Source organism: Periophthalmus magnuspinnatus, chromosome 13, assembly GCF_009829125.3.
Source record: "Periophthalmus magnuspinnatus isolate fPerMag1 chromosome 13, fPerMag1.2.pri, whole genome shotgun sequence".
NCBI classification, from domain to species: Eukaryota; Metazoa; Chordata; class Actinopteri; order Gobiiformes; family Gobiidae; genus Periophthalmus; species Periophthalmus magnuspinnatus.
The window spans coordinates 3784014-3793985 of NC_047138.1; the positions used below are offsets into that span (position 1 = coordinate 3784014).

Consider the following 9972-nt stretch of genomic DNA (forward strand, 5'->3'; position numbering starts at 1 on the left):
TGAAATTTAAAAGAAAAAAATCTAACTTAAATTGCATAGCCAATGTGGGACAAAATTTGTAAAAAAAAAAAAATTATAATAAAAATAAAAAAAGATATATTGTTATCCTACTAAAAACTAAAGTTGCTCTAATTTAGTTTTAGGCCAATCAAATCAATACAATAACAGTAATTATAATCAGTCTAACTATGACATCATAATTCTGCAAGGCCTCTAGTCACACTTTTGCTTTATGTTGTTCAAACATTTCTTTAAGGCCAGTTTCAACACATCCCTGTCCTTCTTCTACCCTGTGCGCGCGTGGGCCTGTAGTATCTTGTTGGACCATCAAAACTATTTTGCTAAGTACCAACAGGAAACTTCAGCGTTTCCTTTTCGCATAATGTTTTAACGGATTTATCCAGGTGCCAAATCAAACAAACCACCGCCTTGTTTCGCAAATAAAAAAAAAACAAAAAAACTTTTCCTGTGGGATTTCCGATCCTTGAGTACGCCAGAAGAGGGCGCTCAAGAACGAGAAAAATACCGGAAGTAGCTTGTCTGCGGTTTTCAAAATATAACTATATATATAAATACTCAAATTTAAAAGTACATTTTAAAGAAATTATTAAGAAATTATAAAGTATTGGAATATAGTGTTTGGTATAAGTTATTTCAGTTTTTTTTATACAATTAACAGGACACATATATAGAAACGGTTAGCCAAGTTAGCAAGCATTTCATTTTAACAGTGACCTGCTCTTGACATCCGATTTAAGATAAATTCACCACGTTAAGTTATACAATATTTCTCGTGATTAGTTTTAGCTACTTAAACGACCTATTCCCGGTGTATTTGTGGCTTTTAAACAAAAACAATCATTATAAAAAGAGCTTAGAAAACTCTTAACTTTAACCGGAAGTGGTGTAGTTTTGATGCGCGAGGAGCTAACTTTACACGTGCCAAACTGAAGCCAGCAGCAGACGGGACTTTATGGGATGGGGCCAGACGAAATGTGTCCCAGTGTTTCCAGCAGCAGACACGGCTCTTGTGGTGGAGTTTAATGCGGTGGATGAGACGCACAGAGCGCCGGCCGTGAGCTCATGTTGCCCGGGACAGAGTGCAGTCTCAGCGGGAGCGAGGAGCTGCTGTCTGCGCGGGCTTTGAGAAAATGGGAGCAGTGAAGTGAAAATCCACGAAAAATGCAGCAAGTTTGGACCAAAGTCTCCAAAGTAAGTGCAAACTCAAAGCACGACCTGTGAACGTGTAGGAAATAATAGAAAAGATCATTTAATGCATTTTGATGAGTGGTTTAACCCTACAAATGTTGGTTATATTGTGGTTTGGGATAAGAGAAAAGAGCAGTGGACTTCTGCTGTGGTCAGATCAAATTTCACTTTTGCCTTGTGTTTAAGAAACCGCCCCTGGACTGTCCTCACTGAACTGACCAGAGTTATGTCATTGTAAGAGAGATCAGTGCGAAACGTGCTGTAAAACCCAATTAAACACGTGAAGATCTGAGTGACAGCAGAGAGAGGGGCGGGGTTGGTTTAGTAAAGATAAATGCATGAGCTTTTCTGTGGTCAGTGTTTTGATTTGCAGCTCTTCACACGCACCACTGGAAGAAATGTGAGACTTTGCAGTGATTTCTACGTAAGTATGAAGTTCCCAGACTATGACAGGGGTTTGTGGTTTTGTTCCTTGCTCATTCTCAGATGATTAACAGATGTAGGCGGCAGCACTGACAGATTCTTCAAATTGAAAGCACATTTCAGGGTTTCTGTCAGATTTTCTTCTATTTAATATATCATAGAGGTGACAAATGTATACTAACACATTTATTTTGAAATAGGTGTGATGGAGATATGCTGAATTTAAGTTAATTTAGCGTACTATGGGGGTCATTAGAGTCAACTTCAAAATGGAAAAACGGTGCATCATCTCTGAAATATCTCCATCCATCCATTTTCTTCCGCTTATCCGGGGCTGAGTCAAGGGGATACCAGTCTAAGCAGGGACTCCCAGACTTCCCTCACTCCAGACATGTCCTCCAGCTCCTTTCATGGGACCCCAAGGCGTTCCCAGGTCAGCCGAGAGACATATTCCCTCCCGCGTGTCCTGGGTCTTCCCTAGGGCTTCCTCCCGGTGGGACATGCTTGAAAATATCTCTGAATTATGAAATTGTTTACACGTTAATTGAAAGGCTTTAGAGGGAAGTAAACCAGTACATGCTTTAAGTTTTATTTAGCTTTTGAGCACTTCTTCTGCAGGCATTGATTGTAAAAGTGAAGTACCAGTTTAGAAAAAAATACCATGACTTATTTAGAAAAGTAAATGACAAACCCTACGATAAAATTAGTATACAACTGTTAATGTTCACTGTCAACACTGTTACATTGTTCTTTAAGACAGAAACTTAACTTTGTTTACTCACAAAAAACTGCAGCTCTGTTTCTGCCTAATTGTTTAAACCGCTCAAGGGCCTCCAATTTAATTAAACTCCCAGTCACTTTCTTGATGTGGTTTAAAGGGATTATTGTGGCACCACTTTCAGCTTTGTGCTTTGAAGTAAAGAGTGGAGACAATGGCACTGGGACGTAGCCTAAATAAGAATTTATTAGCCTAATTAAAAGTGTAAAATGCTTGTTTGATGCAGTGAAGGTTAGCTCAAGATTTCCCATGACAACACAGTGTGAAAATAAACGGGAAAGTGAGAATGAGCTACTGTTTGTTGATTGCCGGAGTTGTTACAGGACAGATTTGAAGGGAGATGCAGTTGACAGGAGGTTGTTGTTAGATGAGATTTATTACTGGAAGTCTGGAAGCACCACCTGGTCTCGAGAGTTCACGGCCATCAGTGAAGCCGCAGATGGAGGTAAAAAATTCAGAGGAGAGGAAGAGACGAGGCAATGAGCGGCTGATGACCACCTTGTAGACTTGTAAAAACACGGAGCAGCTTTTTGGTGTTTTGGTGCCGTGTTATTTGGTAGCAGGACTTGGGATGTTAACCACCTGGATAGACATTCAGTAGGTACTTGTTGGGAATAAGAAGTATTCAACTAAATAAGTAAAACAACACCCCTCTGCGTAGTCTGCCATAGCACTGATGTTACATGCTTTTGGGGTTTGCGGTGGGGTTTGTATCACACGATTGCAAATAGCCACTTAAAACACACTGCAACTAATAGTGATTAACATAATTCTCATGTTCTCATCCTTTTTAATGGGTGGGGAAACTTCATAAAGTGCTCAGCATGCATTGACGACATGCAGAGTATTTATTGGTTAACACCCACGCCTCCCCGCAAGAATCAACTTGAATTTCAGATTGGCCTGTTCTGCACACTGATGTTCTGTCTTTGAAATGGCTACAATCGAATGTCTTCTTTACATTCATGTGTCTGATGCCGCTCCGCACACTCCGTCACACACTCTCGGTTGTGGAAAGCTACTGTTGAGGCTCGAATCTCCTCCATCGTCTCCTCTAACCACCAATCTCTTATTCACACTAGGCAGGGTGGGTGGAGTGTCATGTTAATATGACCCAACGCAAAATGTCAGACGCAAGTTAACTCCGTTGTTACTTTTTACACCAAGATCTTTGCACATTGTTGGACTTTGGGACGTGTAAATAGCCTGTATAAGCTCACAGGTCATGAAGGTCTGTTACTGTTGCCTTGTCCCCTTGCATAACAGAAGCCTAACCTTTGTTACAGCTTTGATAGCAGCATTATCCAAACAGAGAGTGCAGTTCACCATGACCTACATTTAACAGTTCAAGTATATAATTGCTCATAACATATTTGAATAATTGTTTCAAACCAGTTTAAACAAAGAGCACATTTAGATAATATTTCACAGCATGCTAAAGGTTCAATTTAGTCATATCAGTCTAATGTGGCATTGACCTCGTATTTGCTGTGTCATCTGTGGATCTACTACCGAGAATTTTAAGCGTAAACTCTACTTGGAAATGCTATCCATTTACTTGGCTTTATTTTTAATCTAGTAAGTGTGGTAAATGTTTTATTATCTCATTCACCGTTCATTTATTGACTTATATCAGTTCATTGTAAGATTGGGGTGATGCCTTTTGTAGAGTGGTTTATCTTTTGCGTTTCTCGTTTTTTGGTACATTAACATTGATGACTTTGTTGTGAAATCCCAGTGTAAGACTTTAGCTTAGTCCTGTATTGTTCAATATATGGCCCAAGAAAAGAACTGCCTCTTTGATACTACACAGCATTTTTCAAAGAACTACGAAACTAAAAAAGTGCAAATGATCGCTTTGATTAAAGAAATTAGGTCGCACCCATTGGGAAGTCAGAGTACAGACTAAAAGTGAAAGAACTAGGTCTGCTCATGTTGCGCTCAAGCATTTAAGTCCTGCTTGTTTTTCATGTAAAAGCCGGGGATTACAAATGGAAAACCATGTCTTTATTACGTTTCCAAATTGTTTTATGTTGTACGTGTGAAACGTTTGCATTTTTCAAACTTTTTAAAGAATCTGCTCGTCTGTTGGACTCACTGGACCGATTTTAATTTTAACTAATGTCCGACAAAGTTGTTTATCCATCACAATTTGACCCATGACAAACTTCACTTACAAAACACTTGTATTTGTAGAAACAATGCTGCCTCAATTATAGTAACAGGAAAAAAACAAATGCACGATATTGACCTTTACATTGCATTTCTATTACACAATTATGGAAAATATGTTTGTTTCTCAAGTATTTCAAAACATTTTAAATCATTTCAGACAAATAATTAATATTGGTTACTATTTGTTTTTACTATTTGATTCATATAGTGGTAAAGTAAATGCTTTTAAATTGACCAAGTTTATACTATTGACCTTCTAGATTTTGTGTAAACTGTAAATCTGTTTGTTTATTACCATTTTAACTCGATAGAAGTAGGATTTAGGGTTAGAGTTATTTTCTATCCTGCTGTGAGTAGCTTAAATGACTGAATTTAAATCTGATAACGTTGTAATTATAAAATCTTAACATCCCTATAGTTATAATGTTATATCTGAGTGGTAATGACGTTCTCTCTTTCCACAGACAATGATGCTTCTTGCGTTGTGTCTCGCTGTGTCCACGCTGGCGTTGGTCCAGTCCAGCGCGGTTCAGAACTGTCACCCGGGCTGTCGCTGTGAGGTGGAGAGCTTTGGCCTGTTCGACAGCTTCAGCCTGACCAGTGTAGACTGCAGTGGGCTGAGCCGCGGGACCTCCATGCCTATTCCTATCCCACTGGACACGGCGCACCTGGACCTGTCCTACATCTCCATCATGGGACCCCTCACGGACACCATGCTGTCCGGGCCGGGGTACACGACGCTGGTTAGTTTAGACCTCAGCAGCAACCATATTACAACAGTAAGTGCACACTCAACTATTTAGGGAAACAAGACTCTAAAAAACAGGATATGAACTTGTATTGAGCACAATTTAATGTGTGTACACTTAGATTTAGTTCCCTCGTACATGCAGTATATTAATATTTGGAGGACTGGAAAAAGTGTCTATGTTTGAGCATTGAGTTGCTTTAAACTGAGAATTACTGAATCGCTATCTCACTTTCACCAAAATGGCATAATACCCCAGGAATAATATTACGTTTTAATTAATTTGGTCATTTCACCCAGGACTGAGAGAATGTGTTATAAATGTACAAGGCAACTCAGTACAAATGAAGTACAGTACAAGTAAAAAACGCTAATAAAGTATCATTCAGGTGCACTTGAACTGAACTTCACTGGATTATTTCTTCAGAATGTACTTAGCAGTTCCAGGTATTAGAGGGCAGCTTTGTGTAATTACAGTGATTCAATTATGATTTACAATGGCTTAATATGGCATTAATATTTGAACACACAAAACGACTGTTGCTTAAAACACGCAAGTCAAACATGTCCGCAGAAATTTAAACCAGCGGATACGCCTGGTTGTATTGTAATTAAAATACCTTGGTGATATTTTGATATAATTGCAGCGACAGTTGCACAGAACAGTGTCTATTATTGGTTCTGCTGATGTCAGTTTGTTTTTGTTTCTACCTTGACCAACCTGTATTTAATGTTACGGATTATAGTTCCCAGGCTTTTATAGACACCCAGCTAATGTTTGCCAACTCTTTCTTGATGACGTTTAATATTGATTTTGGCGTTAACACACACAACATTAACTCAATCATCTTTAGGAAATAGGAAAAAAGGTAATTGAGTTGTTTCCAAATCCATTTTTAAATCAATCAAGTTTTATTGCGTTACATAACATAGGTTGCTACTCTTTTGGCCTCTGTGTAGTTTCTTATCTTACACCTTTCGCCCGTTTCTTTTACATGCAGGTTCAACTTTCTGATAAACCCTTTACCTACTTTGTAATTGTCTTATCGTTCGCAGGTAAGCCCTAATGCTTTGTCCAGGCTGCGCTATCTGGAGTCCTTGGATCTGAGCCATAACAGTCTGGCAGCGCTGGCCCCAGATTTCTTCTCTGGCCTTCCATTATCTGAGGTGGATTTAAGCTACAACAACTTCGCAGATTTCGACATGAGCATGTTTGCAACCAAAGTAAACGGAGAACCAGTTACTGTGGATTTGTCGAAGAATAAACTTACAACGATATCAACAGTACCGCATGGAAAGACATTGCACATTCAGAGCTTGAACTTGACTGCCAATTTTTTCACGAGCGTCCCAATGTTGTCCGGGCTCCCACTGCGGTACCTTAACATCGACGCAAACCCCATCAAAAGCATTAAAGAAGGAGCGTTTTCACAGTTACAAGATTTGGTTTATTTGTCGATCAGTGGCAGCAGAGAACTCCAGGACATCGAACCGTTTGCTTTCAAAGATCTACAAAGTCTGCAAGTTCTGGATCTTTCTAACAACCCAAATCTTAAAAAGTTAGATCCTAAAGTGTTCGCTGGACTAGACTCGCTACAAGAGCTGAATTTATCCAACTCTGGACTGGTGTCTTTGCCAAATGAAATGCTCGCTCACTTGCCCAGTATAAAAAGTATAAAACTGGGGCAGAATATTCTTTGTTGGAAGACTAAGAAGCCAGGGCAGTTTCACTTACACCTCGGGCAACTGCAGCCGACAGAGGTGTTGAACTGTAACGTGGAGGGAATAAGTTTGTGAGGCTTTTGAAAACCGTGAACCCGATGCAATCATTCTAATACCAGTGGTGTGCCTTATGAACCTTGTTATGCAAACATCTCTAATCAATATCTCTAGTCAGTATTTGTTGTTCAAAATGACTGGAAAATATGTTGTAAGCTGTTACAGACTGACAAATAATGATTTAAATATTAACTAATCAGGACCAAACAAAGCCTTTTGCACTTACTTTGGTAGAAAAAAACATTTCAGCACTTCTTCTGAACATGACTGACACAATAGAGGCCACTATGCGCATAACCACTACAGTTTTTTGTGTGTTAATGCTATTTGCAATTGAAATGTTAAAATATTCCTATAAACTACTGGTTAAAATAACTTGTATTCCATTGATAAACTGACTGATGCTTTGCCTTTTGACTTTTATATTGTGCAACTTCAGTCAGGATCAAATTAGTCATCAAACAAGTGTTGCGTAATCTGATTCTGCTTGGATACCAGAGCTGCCATATTTACATAGTACAGTCTGGATAAATAGTGGTTATGTGTGTACAACATTCCTGTGGATACTTTATAGGCTCAGGACTGCAGGTGGTATAAGGGATTTTGATAACTGAATATAACTTTTTGCATTTGTAGAGGTTTATATTTGTATCTTTGTAAAAAAAATGCTTTAATAAATCTGATATTCTTAGACTCAGAGCCGCTGTTACTTAAAATAAAGAATAAAAATGAAAGAAAACAACAAAATATCATAATACTTTGAACAAACTAAGAATCTGAACATATAAAGCTGCATCCACTGTACTTTTCTTATAATTACGCGTCTCAAATTGTTTAAAATTGGCAATGTTATGTGTCCAAGGGATGTCAACACTTACTGGAAATCACAGCGGTTGAGTAAAAACTGCATCATCAAGTTTAAAAGTCTGTATTTTGGGGCATTATTTGGACGTGACCATTTCCACCCCGTCTGCCTGGGTGTGGCCTTCTACTCTAAGAAATAGTGGTTTGGTTTGACAACATTTCTGTCCTTTTTTTAAAGCTCTCTTAACATGTTTAGCTCAGTTTTACTTGAGAAGAATACTCCCGATTGTAGCTTTTACATAGTTTAGGACATTTGAGTGCAGATACATGCCTTGGTTTGGCAGACTATAGCACGCTGGTGTCCTGCCAAAGAGGTGACTACAGCAGGGAGACGAGGAGAAACCGGACCAGAGACAGTTGGCTGATTATTTCCTGTGTTTTTGGCAGTGAGAAAATGCCTGTCTTTCTCTTCCAAGATGTGGCTGAAAAGTACAACAGATTATTTCAACTGGGCTAGCTTTTATTTACTGTTATGTAAACGTTTTAGCATGGAATAATGTGATAGATTTGGTTCTATTTTATCATATATACACCTTAATGAATTAGTGTTAATGCAAATATTTTACTAAGAATGATTCAGGCTTAGTAGTAGTAGTAGTATTCAAACTTTTCTCATTAAGGGCCACACAAACACAGACAAAGCTGAGGGCCGATTTGGGGCCATAGACTGGTCGCAAATACAGTGAATACTTCCAATCTGAGTTATTATTACCAGTTAGATTGAACCACTAGACCTTTATTCACGCTTACATCCTCAGAGGGGCACATTAAATATTTGATATGTGCTTGTTAAAGTAGATTTTCAGAAATGTACAGTAAAAAGTATCATTTTAATAATATGGGAGTTTGAGGGCCGAGAAAAATCGCTCTGAGGGCCGGATTTTGCCCCTGGGCCACAGTTTGGATATGCCTGATCTAGGGTCTACTATCTAATTTTGGGATTGTCAAAGTTTTGTTTTCTTTCTTTGTTAGATATGCAGGTTTAGCAGTACAGTAATGGAAAAAGAAGTACTTATATTTGTAAGTGTAAGTATGTGTTATGTGAAATTTATGACTTAGATCAGGACAGGTCACTTTAATTTTAAGCATCGTCTATTTCCTTCGTAGATTTCCTCTAAAACACACACAGACAGTCCTCCTCACACGCGTCTCTGTGTCACCAGGGCCTTAATGGTTGTGAAAGCCGTTGTTGGGGAAAACTCTGTGCCTCATTTGTCATCAGTTTGGGGGGGGGAGGCTGTCTCAGGATGACCCCATTGCGCTAAACACTTCCAGATGCGTCGTCTCCTAAAGTCCATGGAGACCGAGTCAAAACATAACTATATGAGTGTGTAAGCTCTGTTTTACGTCAGCGGTGACACAGCAAAAAAAATCACAAAAAGATTATCTGGTTAAAAGCAGAGGAGCGGTTGATTTTGCAATATTTTACCCACAACAAACAGCAGGTATTTGTTTATCTTGTTAATCATTTCAAACTTTTCAGAACTTGTGTTACTAAGAATCAGTTTAGGCTTTAGACTTATTATTTATTAACTAAATATTTTGACAGCAGTCACATGTGTTTGTGTCATTCCTGATTTGTGTTTATTACAGAGGCATGAGACTGAATTAACTGCATGTTCCACAGTCTACACTCTGCTCTGTGGGAAATCAATCAAAGAAAACTAACAAACTGAATCTGCTACAGTGTCGTACGTCTCTTAGCAGGACATAGGAAACATGCCCGGGTCTAAAGTGATAAACGCAACATGCAAACATCTGTTATGATAGTTTTGCATAGAAAAAAACTCTCTTACAAAAAGGTTAAAAGCTCATCTTAAACGTAATTCCATGGTTGAGCTAGTAATAGTTGCAGAAATAGTGAACTCTAATGCAGTCTCTATAATGGAGTTGGACAAACGTTATGTGTCTCAGTCTGGTGCGATAGCCTCAGCGTCTTTATCTTCTCTGCAGAGGGAAGGAGACAACAACAACACGGTGCTCACTGGGATTTTAA

At 38.7% G+C, this 9972-nt stretch overlaps 1 protein-coding gene across 2 annotated transcripts; it reads left to right on the forward strand.

Annotated features, from left to right (window-relative positions):
- Positions 1-919: 919 nt before the first annotated feature.
- On the forward strand, positions 920-9526 carry tsku (tsukushi small leucine rich proteoglycan homolog (Xenopus laevis)). 2 transcript variants are annotated; one of them, XM_033976951.2, is made up of 3 exons: positions 920-1212; positions 5050-5364; positions 6390-9526. In XM_033976951.2, exons 1-3 carry the CDS (start codon positions 1183-1185, stop codon positions 7128-7130), a joined length of 1086 nt encoding a protein of 361 aa, XP_033832842.1. In that variant the 5' UTR covers positions 920-1182; the 3' UTR covers positions 7131-9526. The 2 variants fall into 2 exon arrangements, with proteins under 2 accessions (XP_033832842.1, XP_033832841.1); XM_033976950.2 differs by lacking the exon at positions 920-1212 and adding an exon at positions 1441-1633.
- The last annotated feature ends 446 nt before the right edge of the window (positions 9527-9972 follow it).